The sequence below is a fragment of the Cenococcum geophilum genome (assembly GCF_001692895.1).
Source record: "Cenococcum geophilum 1.58 unplaced genomic scaffold K441scaffold_36, whole genome shotgun sequence".
Taxonomy (NCBI): Eukaryota; Fungi; Ascomycota; class Dothideomycetes; order Gloniales; family Gloniaceae; genus Cenococcum; species Cenococcum geophilum.
The window spans coordinates 165,362-184,533 of NW_027137594.1; the positions used below are offsets into that span (position 1 = coordinate 165,362).

General features: G+C 38.2%; 3 protein-coding genes across 3 annotated transcripts; 2 read left to right on the forward strand and 1 right to left on the reverse strand.

Moving 5' to 3' along the window:
• Positions 1–585: 585 nt before the first annotated feature.
• Positions 586–2,392, reverse strand: K441DRAFT_640855 (uncharacterized protein). The gene is made up of 2 exons (XM_067646630.1): positions 1,184–2,392; positions 586–998 (listed from the first exon to the last, which is right to left on the reverse strand). The coding sequence occupies exons 1-2, from the start codon at positions 2,105–2,107 to the stop codon at positions 975–977; spliced, it is 948 nt and encodes a 315-aa protein (XP_067501316.1). The 5' UTR covers positions 2,108–2,392; the 3' UTR covers positions 586–974.
• A 212-nt stretch (positions 2,393–2,604) lies between these two features.
• On the forward strand, positions 2,605–5,260 carry K441DRAFT_664029 (uncharacterized protein). The gene has a single exon (XM_067649285.1). The coding sequence runs from the start codon at positions 2,766–2,768 to the stop codon at positions 5,055–5,057; it is 2,292 nt and encodes a 763-aa protein (XP_067501317.1). The 5' UTR covers positions 2,605–2,765; the 3' UTR covers positions 5,058–5,260.
• Positions 5,261–17,697: 12,437 nt separating this feature from the next.
• K441DRAFT_461420 (uncharacterized protein) lies at positions 17,698–17,976 on the forward strand (the record flags this gene model as incomplete). The annotated part of the gene is made up of 2 exons (XM_067641777.1): positions 17,698–17,838; positions 17,872–17,976. Coding segments are annotated over 2 exons (246 nt in total), but the record flags the coding sequence as incomplete, so codon positions are not given.
• Between the last annotated feature and the right edge of the window lie 1,196 nt (positions 17,977–19,172).

Here is a 19,172-nt window from a genome sequence, read left to right on the forward strand (position 1 = left end):
TACGCGTAGATTATCCTTATATTTGGCGTAGAGCTAGTTATAGGTAGTAAGCTTAATTTGGTCTAGTTAAGCTATTAATATAGTATTAGGAAGTACGTCTACTAATATAGGTCGATGCGGTAGTTCTAGCTTTAGAAGCTTATCTTTTGTATATAGGTCGATGTATTACTATACCTCGTTGGTTTTGGCTATGTCTTAGATAATAAAGAACCATTAAGTCTAATCGGATGGCTAGTTGAGGATGAGGTTGACTTTTGATTCGTTCATAGTCGTTATTTTTAGAATTTGTGGGGTTAGGTAGGGTTTAATTGGTGGCTTGGCGAAAACCTTATTTTAACGTTCCGAACTCTTGATTTGATTTGTCAGTTCGTTTGTCGGTCGGGTACGGTTGTCGGTCGAGGTCGATCGTCCGTTTGTTTGGTAGGTGAAGAAGTTTAAGACACTTGCAAAGGTGATAGAAGTAGTGACTTCTTAAATGAGGTAGTAGCTTGATTACTTAGCAGGTAGTGTAATCCGGGCTTATAACTGTAAGCTTTGCAGTGTAGGAGAATTGAGTGAACGACTTAATTCTAAATCTATGGAAATCGAGTGATATAAATACATAAAATAGGTGGCAAAAGGCTGATGACGACGATGTACCATTGCAGCTGAAACGATGTATAATTGCAGCTGAATGATGTACAATTGTAGCTGAAAACAAGGGTGGTGAGTCATAAGGTAATGCGAGCCTCGGTAGTCGGTTACAAATGCTAACGCCACTCATTGCTACTCAGGTGGGGACTGGAGCAGCGCTCAACAATGGGAAGTGTGGAAAGAAGCCACGAAATTGCAAAGTAGAATTTCATTCCATCAAGGCCGGACAAGACGAAATCATGCACAGGCTGCGAACCTCCAATCCCTCATCGCGGCCGCACGTGTTGCGGACGCACCGCCTTACAGCGCTATTCTCCTCGAGCTCGCACGCATACTGCAACTCAATACGCAGAATGACTGTGATACTGTCAATCGAGCATTAGCCGTTTTGCGCCGGGCACTGGAGTGTAGTTTGTATATCGCTGAGAAGTTATTATGCGCCCCCACTCGTTATCCAAACGCCTCATCGTGTAGGGCTGCCGAGGGGCAAGCACCTAAGCTAAGCTGCAGAGTTCCATAACACTTATACTATATCATAGAGGCACCGTACCTGCTCTAGTAGCCCGCCCGTCCCATTAAATTGATTTACTGACACCTTGACCCACAACGTGCCTTCGATTCTTGGATTTGCGATGCGTTTGTCCACAATTCCTGGTATAGCATCGACCATTCGAAAGCCGCATTCCCTGATTCTCCGGGCCGCAGCATTCACAAAGTACCGCGGCGGTTGATTGATTTGGGGCTGGGAGCACCATATTGGAGAGCATGTTTCCTTGCCACTCGACGACGGTGTCGAGCAGGATTCTCCGCACGAAGACGACTGGTCATAGCAATCCGATAGCCACCCATGAATGACGCCGTAGAGAGTGCCGTCTGCGCTTGCAAAGTGCTGATTATGTGCTGGGTTCATGTATGTGCATCTGTAAGCACCCACAGAAGGCACTACCGATACAAGGGCTAGGATCGATATGGTTGCAGCGTTGAGGAGAGGTGTTCGGATTCCAATCCCCCTCCGGCGCTCGACGGTACGTAGTTTGGATAGCTTTTCAGTTGCGGAGTACATGACCAGGAAGATGGGCCATGCTGCAAGGCTGAGGATATAAAGACTCCTCAACCAGAATCTTTTCCACCACAAAGCGTCGGACCTGTAGATTTCTCCAACAGATATGAGGCACTCTAAGGGGTAACGATCGGCCCACGTCCACATCTTACTAGCGTCACATACCACCCCAGATATATTCACTTTCCTCGTCATTTGGCAGGCTGCCGCAATGCTCTCCACATCTAGGCAGTCGTTGCAACCGTCGTAGCAAACCCCATATGCTTCGTCGCGAGCCATGTTGACCCAATGATCCAATCCTTCGGTAATGTGCGCGTTTGTGACTAGATGGTTGATGAAAAGAGCCCAGACAACGATGAACAGAATAGCAGCGGAGCTAGCGACGAGAGCTGATGTGGAACAATATCCGGGCATGTTTGGTGTCTAGGGAAGATGAGGAGGATTGTGGTGTTTTCAGTCTTCCCTTGGTGGGGAATATGAGGATGAAAGTGAAGTGATTTGAGTATAAAGCGGAGTGAAGTGAGGCGGAAGTGAAGGGATGCGGCGCCCGCAGCTGTGTTTGCTTGGCACAGCCCTGTGATATATAATTGTGTATGGGCGCACAGACGCGCGATCAATCCGTGTTAGTGGCGAACGCCCTCTGCAGAACCAGCGTGGAAAGGCAGTTTGTGTCTTCAAAGGAGAAGATACCGTTTCTAGGATGTGATGTTGATGTCGAAGTCAAAGTGCGGCTGAGGAGGGAGGTATTGACGAGCTGTGCTCCCAATAGAGAGTTTTAGCCCGCAAACACAGGAAACTATCTCTGCGCGACTGATGCCCAGGGACGACCAGTACCAACAGATCACGCTGAATTGTCGCATCCATTGGCTGAAAGCTGGGCAGCAAACCTTTTGTTCATAATACTCAGTGCGTCCCCCAAATCTCTCATCTAGGTGCTCGCTCGCTTGTCTGAACTTTCAGCCATCGGCAGGATTACTTGTCGATATGCGCTTCCTGTGCACCTCTCTCGCCACTGCATCAAAACGCACATAAGTCCACGCAGGGGTATCAGAATTGACTCCTTTTGCACGCAATGGCGACGTCTAATTTTCAATTTGGTGCCGCGATAAACCTGGACGCCGTACAGGCTGTACAGAGCATCTGGGGTACGGCTGTCGCAGTCTTCAATTTCTTTAGCAAGTCCAGCATGCAGCCTTCGGCTGTTGTATACGCGGCAAACTGCAGTATCGTCGGCGGAGAGTCAGAAGGCTGGAAGCTAACTCTCCAGTCTCTCTCTCTCCGGTCCACGACTGGAACAGTGATTGGCACGCTTCGCATTGGGTATCCTGGCTCCGGCTTTCTGCCTCACCTGGTGAACACCCAATTTGGACCTCGATGGCTCGGAATTCTGGCGGCTTTGGCCATCGCCACAACAGAACACCAGGGAGCACGAGAGCTTCACCGCCTACTAAAGGCCATCGCGAACGCCAAGACGACACAATATCTCCTGGACGAAGAGCAGACCGAAAAGATGTGGCTCATGGGAAGAGAGCTGTTTCTCGCGTCGCCTGTCCAGATAGAATTTCAATCCATCGTATCCCGATGCCAACAATCTAGCAAGACCAACCTTGTCAGCGCGGCATATCCGGATTCATCAACTGAGTCTTTCACTCCTATGATGTCTGCCTGTTTTCGGGCGTGGGAGATGGCCAATTCCATGCACAAGAATCAACAGCAATATCTCGGCGCGAAGATACACATACAAGGCTCGAACGGATTTGGGCAGCTTATACTCTATCTGACCGTAGTGTGCGGCTTCCGGGTTACCGCTCGCCTTGACCAGAATGACGTCGAATTCGGAGATGAGAATAGTCCAACAAATGTTGTGGTTGTATTTGATCGAGAAGTGGGCTCCAAGTGGCAAACAGGATATCTGATGGACAATCATTCGATTGAAGAATCTGTGCAACACTGGCTGGGCGGCGACCGGGAGTCTAGCATGGTCTTGTGGAGGCCAGGAGCATCTGCCTTCGCGCCGGTTCACCCTGGCCTTTACTCTTGCTCTACTGAGACTATAGAAGCCAACAACAGCATCAACCTCGTGGGCCTGACTTCCCTGAAGAAGCAACTATGGGAGACGGGAAACGGCATGTACGTCAGCATGTGGCTTATGAATTATTTACACACCATCATCCGAAATACACAGCTCCTTGCCATACATAGGTCACTAGGTTCCCAAGCATCGGTATCTGCGGAGGAGATAAGGACGCCATCTCGAGACCGAGCCCTAGCGGGTCGTTTGCGTATCGCTCTTACTGTCTTCAACCCCGACTTAATTGACCCAGAGCACATCAACCTTCTATTCAAGAGAATAGCAGACGACGAATCCCCGACTCCGCTTAGCCCCCTACCTAAGTCTTTGCCGAAGGAAAAATCAAAATTGCTTTGCGACTGCGAAGCGCATGCTTCGCCTATGGCGGTATGCAAGTTTTTACACATCTCCATGATGCTGGAGGAATTTGCGTGGAAGATTTGGATTTGCGCCCATTTGGACATCAAGTCGCACGCGCTTCTTCGGGATATGGGGCCAATCACCGAATGGAATGTAATGAACCAGCTCGGCATGATGAGTGGTGGGTACGAAATGATTCCAGCAGTCATTCCCACACAGACTTTATTATCCTGTGTCGCTACCAGGCTTGCCGGGAGACTTTTTAATATCAACGACGAGAATATCATGGGCCTTGCTGCAGGTGGTGCAGTTTCGGGGCTTAGGAGCAACGAGGACAAGTCGTTGCTTACCGATCCGGGGTACTGTCTGTACACGGTGCCTGGCTCCATGGAAACTCCCCAGAGGCGTGTTAAGGAAATGTACCAGTTCCGTTTTGCCGGCTCAGGGTTTGGGAGATGGAGCAATGCGATGGAGTTAAGCGATGTCCAACGTCCTATAGACAAGTTTGGGTCTTGCCAGTTCGAGCATGTTGTTGACGTCCTCGGAGACAAGGCCACAATTCAAACCTCGGTGAGGGTCGGAGAGAAGAGTATAGGCGTCGATATTATCAAGGCGATTAATTCGGCAGCTACCGTTCGCTTCTGGGATGGCTGCTTAGGAAAATGTGCTCAGGGCTGCCTGACGGAGGCAGAAATACGACAAGTCCAGGTTGCTGACGGAACCAACTACGGGAGCCTTGTTCAACTTGCGGGCCCGAACCAAAAGGAATTACCCAAGCTGACCGTGGTTCTGGCCCATAACAACCTAGTTATTGAGAGAGCAGTGGTGTCGCACCAAACCAGGAAGGACGTTTGCATGATTCAGCGTGGAGACTGCACTCACTGTGCTGTTCGGGCGGCTCTAATTGAAGGGGCTAAGGTGCTATTAGACTAGAGAGAAATGCTGTGAAAGAGAGCCAATTGGTTCTGGCTGTACTATTGGGATTAGAGCAGAGTGGTCCGAAGAACGGTCATTCCTTTACGACGAAGCTACATGTAGCCGGCAGCGATACTGTATCTCGTACTAGTAAACTAGCTATTTAATCGACTACCTCGCTACGCGAGGTGGCGTCTTGCTGTTTGTAACGTTAGGCCGCCTTCACGTGACAATCACATGATGTATATTCACATATATTGGTATTGACTGCCCGGCTGATCCTCGGTCAGCCGGAAAATCACGTATTTAGCCAGCCACCTAGAGCAGATACGCGTATTAAGGGCCACCTACTAATTAAGCTGCTAATTAACGTCGACTATAGGGTAATTAGGGCTATTAGGGCCCTAAGTATATATAAAAAAGTTCTCCCTACCTAATTCTTAATTACGGCAGCACGTCTACTATTATACCTACTATATAAAATAGCGCTAACTAACTATATAGAGATTAATATTACTAATAATACTAAATTATACGCTAATATATAGTATATCCTTGCCCTTATATATACTATAAGGCCTAAAAATATATTTATAATATATAATTTAAAGTAAAAGGAGTTTAAGGTTATACCCCCCCCCCTTTAAAAGTATCGCGGCCTATAGCTAACGCGTTATTAGCTTTAGGCCTTTTATAAACGGAAGTAGTATTATAATAGTAATACTATTATAAAGGATAAGCTACTTTTCTTCTTTATTAAGGAGGTTATAAGCTAGCCCTTAACAGGGAAGAGCTATAAAGCTAATATTAATATACCATAAGAGAAGACGCGGCTCTTATAGCGGTTAGTTTATAGTTATATTACTACTTTAATAAACCTCTATTAGATATAAAAAGCTATAAAAATAAACAGCTAATAAACGAGAAGCAAGAAAGCTCTATAGAGTAAGTATTAAATTAAGTAAAATATTCTTTAGTTTTACGAGCGTTAGATAGAGCTTATACTAGGTAAAATAATAGTTACCTTTATTACTTATCTAACGTAATATATTTAAAGAGTTAGAGACACTTAAGCCCTTATAAATTAAGTTAAATAAATTACGAAAACCATTTAATCCCTCTCTAATAGGTTTTATTTTAACTACCTCCAATCTAAAAAGATTTGCTATTGTAGGAGAACGCACTAAGAGCCACGTTAGGAGGGCCGACGTAGTAGGTAGGTAGGTAGGCGATAAGGGGAGATTAAAGAGGTAGATAGTATAATAGTAAAGATATAAGCAAGTATAGGGAGGTTGAGGATATATCGGGCGCGTCTTATAATAAGGAAATAGGTAAGGAGAAAAGTATAAGGAAGAAAGGTGCGAGCAAATGTAGGAAGGATTAAAAATTGGGCGCGGAAAAGTTAAGCCGATTTAATGTGGCTTAGACTAAGGCTTTATAGAGCTTAGTTAAATCCTAAGCTACAATAACCTAAAAGTGTAAGGAGGCAGCGTTTTCTAGTCATGCCTATTAGTTTTAGTTTATTTTATAACGTGTAAGGCTCTTATATAGCGAGGCTAAAGGGCCTAAGTAGGTTAACTAAGGTTAGTTATATAAGCGCTAATAAATAATTATATAGCTAGTCCTAAAATAAGCTAAATCTAATATACCAAATACAGATATAGTTAACCTCTTTTTATAGCGGTTAACTGACCTATTCCTAAAAACAGGATTTAGTTTAGAATTAAATCTAATTTTTAGAATTGCGACCTTTTTATAGTAGCTAATTAGCCTATATTTTAAACCGGAATTAGTAACTAGTCTTTAAAAGTCGCAATTTAAGCTAGAACTAAAAATATTATAGACACCAAGACTATTAAGCCGTTTGGCTTAATACTACAGCGACTTATAAAATCGGCTTCCCCTCTAACTACGCCGTTAAAATTTTACCGCCCTAGAAGCAGATCTCTTAGCAATCGTCTTACTAAACTAAGTTAAGCGTTAAGCAACAGTGCGGTATTAAAGTATTTTTATTACCATAATATATTAGGTATATAAATTTAATAGCCTAAGCGCTAATATTATAAAATAAAGAGAAGGTAGATATAAGCGAGGCTAAGGTTAAAGACTAAAGTAGTAATAAATAGCACATTCTTACACTATTAGTTATATATTTAGATATTACTATAAGTAATATAAAACAGGCATAGGATCTAGTTTACACTAAGCTATATAAACTTTAGGCCTAACTACAATCCCTTAAACCTTAACCCTACTTCTGTATCTAGCTAGCCTCTAGCTTAAACTCTATTTCTTTATATACACCTAATATATAACGGTAGGAGTATAAGCATAAGTAAATATAGATAGCGTGGTATTTAGTTAAATAGTACAAGGACGCAAGACAACAGTTAGCAAGAATTACTTTAGTACGCTTAATAGTAAAAATAGGCTAGTATAGACGCTTTATAAGTAGCAGAAGTATTAAAAAGTAAAAGAGATATTCCATTAAGCAGTATATAAGACAACAATCGGCAAGGATTACTTTAGCACGCTTAATAGTAAACGTAGGCTAGTATAGACATTTTATAAGTAGCAGAAGTATTAAAAAGCAGAAGAGATATTCTGTTAAGCAGTATAAGGATATAAGACAACGGTTAGCAAGGATTACTTTTATATACTTAAGAGTAAAAATAGGCTAGTATAGATGCTTTATAAGCAGCAGAAGTATTAAAAAGTAAAAGAGATATTCCGTTAAGCGGTTTAAGGACATAAGATAACAGTTAGTAAGGATTACTTTAATATACTTAATAGTAAATATAGGCTAGCATAGACGCTTTATAAGCAGTATAAGTATTAAGAAGTAGAAAAGATATTCCGTTAAGCAGTATAAGAATATAAGATAATAGTTAGTAAGGATTACTTTAATACGCTTAATAGTAAATATAGGCTAGTATAGACGCTTTACAAATAGCAGAAGTATTAAGAAGTAGAAGAGATATTCCGTTAAGCGGTATAAGGATATAAAATAACGGTCGGCAAAGATTACTTTAGTACGCTTAATAGCAAATATAGGCTAGTATAAACGCTTTATAAGCAGTATAAGTATTAAGAAGTAAAAGAGGTATTCTATATTATGGACGCTTTAAGTATAATATTATAACTACTAGGAAAGAAGTTAGAAGCAGCTAGTTAGTTAATTAAGATACGGTTTAAGATAGAACTAGTAGAACTATATAATGAGGAATAGTAGCCAAGGTTATATAATATACTATATATTAAATAAGAGAAACGGGAAGAACTTACGTACCTTATATATAAGGCGTACCTTATGTATAAGGAGGATTTCTTAGGAGTACGGTTGTGTATTTAAAGGACCACAGTCCCTACCTAAATAGTTCTTCTCTTTATAGTAAATCTTAGAATATAATTAGAGTTAATCTATTTGGCAACTACTCTACTAGTTATTATTACGTTGTTAACTTCTTATTTACCTATATACCTAGCCTATTAATAAGTTTACCCTAGTTCCTGCTACAAGGCTTCGTTATATATTCACTACTAAGGTTATAGTATTAACAAAGTTAAACAATATACTACTAAAAGCAGTAGCCATAATAGCGTTAATGGCAGCAACTACATCGGGATTAGGTAACGACACTAGTATAGCAGATACTAACTCGCAACTAGTTACCGTTAGACAGCTATAAGAAATAGTTAATTAATTAACAGATAATAATAGGATACTTAAAGAAAGGATTAATGGCATCGGAGCAGCTAAGGTTAAGTTACCCTTAATTAAACAATTCTTAGAAGAGAAGTTAAAGCTTAAAGAATTCCTTACGTAAATACACTTTAAGGTTATATAGGAAGGAGTTAAACTAAGAACACCTATAGATTAAGTTGCTTACGCAGGATTGTTCTTAACGGAAAGGGCACTTAAGTGGTTTAAACCTTACCTTATGGAGGTATAGGAGTATAGTATAATAACCACTAACCAGGAGGTATAGTATATATTCTTAAGTTAAAACAGGTTTACGGAATAATTAATATAAATATTTAGAAACCCGGAGGCAACTACTACGGTAAAGAGAAAACTTTAAAACCTAGTATAAAGAACTTCAGTAATTAAATATATAACGTAGTTTTAAATATTAGTAATATAGGTTGAATAGAATAATAAGGCGTTTATAGCACAGTATAAATAAGGACTTAAGGTAAAAGTCTAGTATATAATTATCCTAATAGAAGATGCGGATACTCTTAGGGATTTAATTAATTAAGTAATTAAGATTAATAATAGGATTTACCAAAGAGAGCAGACTAAGAAGGGTTAGGATAGAGTTCTATAGTTATATAAGGCGTAGGGTATATAATAATAAAGCTAAAACTAAAGACTATAGTATAGCGCAGAGCTAATAGACCTAAGTAGTACTAAAGAAAATAGAAAATGGAATAAATAATTATAGAAACCTAGGAGACAAGGATTAAGTAATTAAAGGTTTAAGGAGTAGAGGCTAAACTAGGAATCTTAGTAGTAGAAGATATTTAGACGGACTCTATAGCAAGAAAAATAGTTTAAAGAAGGAGCTTATATAAATTATAAAAAATAGGGTTACTATATTAAAGACTATAGAAGTAGTTAGAGTTACTATATAGTAAAAGGAACGAGACTAGTGGACAACATATACGTATAAAATGACGATAGTGCACTATAAGGAATAAAAGAATATTCAATTAAGAGTTTCGCGTTTTATTATAATAATACATACCAAATTTATAAGGATGCTAAGTATAGCGTAAGCTATTAGCCGTAAGAGCCAAAATTATTGGAGTTTAGAGGAACCAACAAACTAGTTTATAGATTGGATATTAAGGACGATAAATTTAATATAGGTAAAATATTTAGTAATAGTAAGGTAATAAAGGCAGCTTATTTGGAGTATATAGACCTTAGAGATATTATAAAAGAGGTAAAGAATAATTCCACTACAGAATAGGGAATATTAGTAGGGGTTAAGACCCCACTAGATATAATGTCTATTGCTTTATAAAATATAAGAGAAATAGGATAGCGAACTATTTTGGCACTTAATAAAGGCAAAAGGCCATAGGCTTAAGATTCTTAGGAAGAGATATAAGATAACTAAGATTCTTAAAATAAGATAAGGTAAGCTTAAGGACCTATAATAGATAATAACCAATAGAGTAGAGTAACGGCTTAGTTTAGTAATATATAAATAAGCTTAGGACGAAGTTTCCTAAAGGTATAAGATTCTTAAGACGAGATAAGTAAGATTTAAGACTTTTAAAATAAGATAAGAACACTATAGAAGCCTAGTTAAACTAAGGCAGGAGCTAAGCTTAAGAGAGAAATAAGCTTAAAATTAAGAATCCTATAAAACTAAGATTTTAGTAATAGAATAAGGACTATTAAAGAAATTGCAAGTAAAGCTCGGTAATAGAATTAAAATATTAATACTATAATTAAGAAGTAAGAGAGCTTTAAGGATCTACTTATAAGATATAAACTAAAAGAAACTATAGAAGAATTTAGGTAAAGAATTATCGCATAGTAAGAGTAGAAACTAGATAAGAGATTTAGTATGCTAGGTTGTATAAGGGATAGAGTACCTATATAAAGAATTACTAATAGGCCTAAGGCAGGCATACTAAGAGCTAAGTAGCTTATTAAACTAGAAAACGAAAAGGATTTAGGGATCCCTACTAGATTTAAAGAATAATATATAAAGGGCTATTATAACGTAGTAATAAAAAGATACTTCCTTACGGACAAGCTATATATACTTTAGTAACTGTACTAAAAGTAGTATAGACAGCGATATAACAATAAGTAGGAAGATTTTTATATATAGTTAGATAAGTAAGTTATTTAGGACCACCTAATTATAGAGAAGGCCATAACTTATATTAAAGGAGCCTTAATTATAATGTTAAAGGATTTAGAGAAATGATTAGAGGACTAGAGAAGCAAGAAACGCATCTTAGTACCCGCGAATAAAGTTATAACATTTAGATTAATACGGTAAAGGTTTAAACTTAAAGATAAAAATAAGTTAAGAGTTAACCTAAAGCACCTAGCACACTATATACTATTATAGATTATATATATAGACAATATATACGAAATGCATAAAAATCTAAAAGAAAAGAATTGGAAATAACTAAAAAGATTCCTTACGGAAGAATACTTAAATAAATAATAGTAATAGAAATACCTAGAGAATATATATCTATGGTATATTAAAGATAAAAAGCGAACTAAATATTAGCTAAAGAATAAGCTAAGTGCAATAGGATTAAACAGCTAATAGGTAGGAAAAGTAGAGGCCTATAGGACTAGAGGGAGCTAGTAGTAGAGCCTTAGACCCTTAAAGGAATTTAAGGACAATACCTAAATTTATAAGTTAATTAGTAAGATTAATAGTTTAAAGCACTAATAGATAGTAAAGTAACGAGAAACTATATCTTATTAGTAGCGGTTAAAAGAATAGGGTTACCTTATAGACAAAAGGAGCAACCTTATATATTAGTAACTATTTTAAGAGATCTAATAGCCTATAGAGAAAGCATTATTAACCTTAAAACAGGACCTATTTAGATAACCATTAAAGGAAGATAAATTAAAATGTCTTTTAATATCCTACTATTAGGACGGGATAAGGCAGTATTAAGAATGCCTTAGTTATAGGAATATAATTTAAGGATCAATTAGATTATAAGTTAGGTCGATATTAGGGATACTTAGCAACGTAAAATATAATAGCAAACTAAGTTAGTATAGTATTAAGTTAGAGCGATATATAAAGAGACTAAGCAAGGCTTAAGTTATATATTAAAGAGATACTATAAGTATAGTAAGAAACTATAGAGCCTAAAAAGTAAAAAGCTAGTAAATTATATAGTATAGGACTTGTATAGTTATAGCACCTAGTATACAAACGCGTATTTACGCGTTCGTGTATTAACTACCTACGTACTAACTAATTAGGGGGGGGGGCGCGTCAGTATATAGACTACGTAGTCTACCTTAATAGAATCGACAGTTACCACTATCCTAAAGAGTATACAATACTATACGTATTTCGTGCCCCGGGATATAACTCACTTATGCTATTAAATTAGTATAAACACAGATTAGTAAGCGCGTACAGATTAGCAATCACTCGACACCTCCTACTAAGCGATACTCAACAGCGACCACCCATTTAGACTCCTAGTACAACCTACTAAAAGGTTGGAAGTTAGGGATTACAGACTATTACTAACTCTATATACTTATTTAAGTCTTAATACAGTTTACTAGAAGTTTATAAACGCGAATACAGACCTTTATAGAACCCCCTATCCTTAACCCCCTTAAACCTTAAACCTCTTCAGACCTTATGGAAACCCCCTACCCTTTTACAAACCGTTACGGACCCGTTAATTGCCTTTACGGACTATTATAAGACCTCTTAAACTATTACGGACTTGTTAATCGATTTTACGGACCGTTATAAGACCTCCTCCGCCCGCTATAAGCTACTACTATTACGGCACTAGCAGAACTTGGTAGAACTACGCACCGGCAAGTTGCCACCGATTGCCGCATATTGCGGTCACGTGACGCGAAGATCGTATATAGCTTCGAGCGGCGCTCCCCTTCTTCTCCTTTCCTTTCTTTAGCTTTAGATTCTCGTTTATAGACAATCCAATCGTACAGGCTTGCGCGACCCTTTTGCCGTGCTTATATCTCGATTAACTAAGTCACTAACATTATCTAAAGCTTACTCTACTCTTTCTTCCTAAGAAGGAACTTAAATATATCTACAAAAACACAGAATAGGACCCTAAGGACATTACTAGGACCACAAGGACAGGACCTAAAAGAAAAGAATAAAACCCTAAGGAAAGGACCTATAAGATATACACAGACCAGAACTCCTAAAGAAATTACCCGGAATTACCTAACACCCCTACCACCATGCCACAAACTATAGTAGCGGGTAAAGTAGCTGCAGGACCCTTAAATACTTTAGACAAAGAAACAATTAACGTTTTAACCCCCTAGGCGGAGCTTACGGCTACTAATACCAAAATTAAACAATTGCGAGAGCTGCTTAAAGCTAGAGATACCCCTATATCTAATAATAAGTCATTATTAGACAACTAAAGACTTACTATAGTCCTTTAGGCTCTATTTTAGCGCCTTAGTAGATCTACCGAGGCCTATATAGCACTAAAGCGGTCAGCAAAGGTCGCGGACCCCCCACTACTTATAGACAAAACCGACCCTATATTTAATAATTGGAAGCTTTAATTATAGGATAAGCTTAAAGTTAATATAGACTACTTCCCTAACGCCTAAGCTAGAATAGCTTACGTCTTCGGCCGTACTAGCGGAGACGCCCAGACGTATTTACGCTTACAATATACTAAAGACTTAGCAGACCCCTTTATCTCTAAAGAAGAAATAATTAAATACTTATCTTCTATTTATAAAGACCCTTTTAAAGTATAAAACGCCTGCCTTAGCTATAAAAGCCTAAATATAAAAANAACNGAGACCTTTTTAGCCTTNTAAACCCGCTTTNTATACCTAGCNNNATAGGCCTAGATNNCCTANNAAGACCTACTACNAGACCTCTTTAATAAGCTTACCCTAGACCTATAGCGGGCTATATTACTAGCTTATACTATAGTATAGACGTTAAAGGAACTTACGGACTATTACCTAGCTATTAACTAAGGCCTTTATTAAACTAAGGCACACGCCAACTAGCTAAAAACTAAAAACTTTATAAACTAGGCCGTAAGTACTGCGAGTATAGCCTATAGTGCCCTAGCATAATTAGCAACTCCTATAGCTAACCTAATAGCTAGCCGCGCAGCTACCCCTACTACGGGCCTAGTATACACCCGGCCTATATACAGCGACCCCTATATATAGGCCCTCAGCAATTAAGGAGCTTACTTCTTATACGGTTAAATAGGCTACCCTATAAGGAACTACCTAATAAAGGCAAGAACAAACGAGGTCCTGTTAATTTAGGAGGATAGTATAGAGCCGGAAAAAGAGGAACCCTAAAGGAAGACTCCTCTCTAGGGTTAAAAGGGATTAATATATTATATATTAATCTAGGTCGGCTAGTTAGTAGAAGAAGCTACACTATCCCTTATACTTTATTTNNTAATAGATANTAAGTTTTAACCTNTNCNTTAGCTAACTTAGGAGTAAATGCCTTTACCTTAATTAACACAAAGTGCGCTATAAAACTGGCTGACTTTTTAAATATACCCCTTAAAGAACTGCCTAAACTAATCCCTATTTGCGGTTATAACGGACGGATAGGGCTACCTATTATAACTATCTTATAGATCTACCTCCGCGTTAACGGACGAAGGTAGTATAACATCCCCTTTCTTATTACGGACTTAGGAAGCTATAATATAATCTTAAAAAGAAATTAGCTAGCCTATTTAGGCTTGCAGCTTAAAGTACGGAGTAGACGGCTTATCTAGCCTAAAACTCTACCCCTAACCCCTTCCTTTATAAAAGAAATTAGCATTATAATAGAAAACCTTATACGGCCCTAGATCAATACTATTTACTAGGCCGATGCTATACGCAGAGACCAGGCCTTTAAGAAGGACGTACAGCTTAACCCGCAACGGATCCGTATACTACGCCGCCCTCAGACTACTTATATTACGCCACCCGCACCAAAGACCTAGAAAGTTAGTAATAACCTAGCTAAGTTCCCTATAGAGAACCCTATAAAGCTATAAAGGAAAGTTAGGGATATTGGACGCTATACTAAACTAATAGATAGGAAGGACAACTTATGGAAAATAGAACGTAAGCTAAGGAAGACTATAAACCCTATACCGTAAACTACAGCCTAACGGACGCTAAAGAAACCTACGGACCTCCTACTAGTTAATATCTGCTGTATTAGCGCTATAGGATTTTACTAGAACCTAGTTTAGCCTAATACTATTACCTTTACAACTAGCCTATATAAAATTAACTAAATAATTAAGAAAAAGGAAAGCGAGCTTAGTGGATAGGAAAGCGGGCTTATGGATAAAGAATTAGTGGAGTAAAAACTACCTAATTAATACTGGAAATTTAAGGATGTATTCTCTAAGGCAGCGTCTAATATGCTTTTACCCCACTAACTATATAACTATAAGATCGAGATTGAGCAAGATAAGGGAAGCACCCTTAGCTTTAGCCCTCTTTACCTATAGTCTATTGCTAAATAATAGGCTATAAAGTAGTACCTTATCAATAACCTAAATAAGGGCTTTATTGAGCCTAGCTAAGCCCCTTTTAACTTACCTATTCTCTTTATTAAAAAGCTAAATAGAGGACTGCGCTTCTATATTAACTACTATAAGCTAAATAATATAACCCGCAAGGACCGCTACCCGCTACCCTTATTTAATAAGACTCTTACCCAAATATATAGAGCTAAGGTTTTTATAAAGCTTAATATCCGCTAGGCCTTTTACTAAATTAGGATAAACCCTAAGTCTAAAAATCTTACTATATTCTAAACCCGTTACGGGATATATAAATATAAGGTACTTCCTTTTAAACTAACTAACGGACTAGCTACGTACCAGCGGTATATAAATAATGTACTCTTTAACTACCTTAACGACTTCTATACGGCCTATTTAGATAATATTATAATCTACTTGGAGAATAAACTAAAACATAAGGAGTACGTCTATAAAGTCCTATAATAGCTCCGCAAAGCTGGCCTCTAGGCCGATATTAAGAAGTTAGAATTTAGTGTTAAGCGTATAAAGTACCTAGGTTTTATTATTAGCACAGATAGAATTAAGGCCAACCTAGAGAAAACGACCGCAATTAACTAGTAGACGCCCCCACGGACCGTAAAGGGGGTGTAATTATTTTTAAGTTTCTATAACTTCTACTAACGCTTTATTAAGAACTACAGCAGGATTACCTAGCCTCTTAACCGCCTTACTAGGAAAGACTAGCCCTTTTACTTTAACGCCATATATATACAGGCCTTTAATAAGCTTAAAAAACGGCTAGTGTTGGCCCCCTTACTTGCCTACTTTAACCTAGAACGGCCCTTAATGCTAGAAACTAATGCCTTAAACAGCGTAATAGCCGGTATTTTTTCCTAGAAGTAACCGGATGGAGAATAGCACCCTATTATATACTATTTAAAGACTATAATAGATGCTAAACTAAACTACTATATCTATAATAAAGAAATGCTGGCTATTATCTTTAGCTTTTAGCACTTTAGCTAACTTAGGAGTAAATGCCTTTACCTTAATTAACACAAAGTGCGCTATAAAACTGGCTGACTTTTTAAATATACCCCTTAAAGAACTGCCTAAACTAATCCCTATTTGCGGTTATAACGGACGGATAGGGCTACCTATTATAACTATCTTATAGATCTACCTCCGCGTTAACGGACGAAGGTAGTATAACATCCCCTTTCTTATTACGGACTTAGGAAGCTATAATATAATCTTAAAAAGAAATTAGCTAGCCTATTTAGGCTTGCAGCTTAAAGTACGGAGTAGACGGCTTATCTAGCCTAAAACTCTACCCCTAACCCCTTCCTTTATAAAAGAAATTAGCATTATAATAGAAAACCTTATACGGCCCTAGATCAATACTATTTACTAGGCCGATGCTATACGCAGAGACCAGGCCTTTAAGAAGGACGTACAGCTTAACCCGCAACGGATCCGTATACTACGCCGCCCTCAGACTACTTATATTACGCCACCCGCACCAAAGACCTAGAAAGTTAGTAATAACCTAGCTAAGTTCCCTATAGAGAACCCTATAAAGCTATAAAGGAAAGTTAGGGATATTGGACGCTATACTAAACTAATAGATAGGAAGGACAACTTATGGAAAATAGAACGTAAGCTAAGGAAGACTATAAACCCTATACCGTAAACTACAGCCTAACGGACGCTAAAGAAACCTACGGACCTCCTACTAGTTAATATCTGCTGTATTAGCGCTATAGGATTTTACTAGAACCTAGTTTAGCCTAATACTATTACCTTTACAACTAGCCTATATAAAATTAACTAAATAATTAAGAAAAAGGAAAGCGAGCTTAGTGGATAGGAAAGCGGGCTTATGGATAAAGAATTAGTGGAGTAAAAACTACCTAATTAATACTGGAAATTTAAGGATGTATTCTCTAAGGCAGCGTCTAATATGCTTTTACCCCACTAACTATATAACTATAAGATCGAGATTGAGCAAGATAAGGGAAGCACCCTTAGCTTTAGCCCTCTTTACCTATAGTCTATTGCTAAATAATAGGCTATAAAGTAGTACCTTATCAATAACCTAAATAAGGGCTTTATTGAGCCTAGCTAAGCCCCTTTTAACTTACCTATTCTCTTTATTAAAAAGCTAAATAGAGGACTGCGCTTCTATATTAACTACTATAAGCTAAATAATATAACCCGCAAGGACCGCTACCCGCTACCCTTATTTAATAAGACTCTTACCCAAATATATAGAGCTAAGGTTTTTATAAAGCTTAATATCCGCTAGGCCTTTTACTAAATTAGGATAAACCCTAAGTCTAAAAATCTTACTATATTCTAAACCCGTTACGGGATATATAAATATAAGGTACTTCCTTTTAAACTAACTAACGGACTAGCTACGTACCAGCGGTATATAAATAATGTACTCTTTAACTACCTTAACGACTTCTATACGGCCTATTTAGATAATATTATAATCTACTTGGAGAATAAACTAAAACATAAGGAGTACGTCTATAAAGTCCTATAATAGCTCCGCAAAGCTGGCCTCTAGGCCGATATTAAGAAGTTAGAATTTAGTGTTAAGCGTATAAAGTACCTAGGTTTTATTATTAGCACAGATAGAATTAAGGCCAACCTAGAGAAAACGACCGCAATTAACTAGTAGACGCCCCCACGGACCGTAAAGGGGGTGTAATTATTTTTAAGTTTCTATAACTTCTACTAACGCTTTATTAAGAACTACAGCAGGATTACCTAGCCTCTTAACCGCCTTACTAGGAAAGACTAGCCCTTTTACTTTAACGCCATATATATACAGGCCTTTAATAAGCTTAAAAAACGGCTAGTGTTGGCCCCCTTACTTGCCTACTTTAACCTAGAACGGCCCTTAATGCTAGAAACTAATGCCTTAAACAGCGTAATAGCCGGTATTTTTTCCTAGAAGTAACCGGATGGAGAATAGCACCCTATTATATACTATTTAAAGACTATAATAGATGCTAAACTAAACTACTATATCTATAATAAAGAAATGCTGGCTATTATCTTTAGCTTTTAGCACTGGCGTACCTAGCTAGAGGGGACCCCTAAACCTATTAAAGTAGTATTAGATTATAAGGCCCTAGAATACTTTATAACAACTAAGGCCCTTATAGCCTAGTAGGCACGCTAGGCGGATGTCTTATCTTAGTTTAACTTCTTAATTATATATAAACTAGGCGCTACGAACCGTGCGGATGCTCTTACTAGGCGCAAATAAGACTTAGGTAACTATATGGCTGTGAAGATCTTATTACGGACCTAGATGCTACTATAACTAGAGCACCTTAACCCCTAAATATAGGCAGAACTAAGTACAGACTCCTTAGGCGCCAAGATATATCCTATTAACCCTTTAGGACTTAACTTAATTAATAAATCGCTATAGATAAACCGTACGGCCCCTTCTCTATAGAAGTACCGTAAAAAGGCAAAGAATGTTACCAGCCTATAGTCCCTTAAAAAGGGATTACTTAAGCATTAGGAATGGCTGGTAGTGGTAAAGGAACAGAACTTACGGACTTAGCTTATTGCTAAAGTATATACCTAGGTCTCTACGGCCTACTTTAGAAAGAATAAGACCCGCAGGATTATTGGCGACCGCTACTACTGGCCCAGAATGGTTATAGATATTAACCGCTATGTACGGAACTGTAACGACTGCTATAGGTCTATAATCCCACGAGATAAGACCCTAGGACTATTAAAACCCCTTTTAATACCTGACCGCCCCTAGTAATATATCTCTATAGACTTTTATAAGCTACCTTTAGACCGTGACGGATATAATATAGTTATAATCCTAGTAAACCG

Coding starts and splice junctions, on each gene's coding strand:
- K441DRAFT_640855 (XM_067646630.1), bottom strand. CDS start 2,107: ATGCCCGGATATTGTTCCACATCAGCTCTCGTCGCTAGCTCCGCTGCT. Junction 999..1,183: donor CGGGCGGGCTACTAGAGCAG/GTACGGTGCCTC, acceptor CTCGATTGACAG/TATCACAGTCATTCTGCGTA.
- K441DRAFT_664029 (XM_067649285.1), top strand. CDS start 2,766: ATGGCGACGTCTAATTTTCAATTTGGTGCCGCGATAAACCTGGACGCC.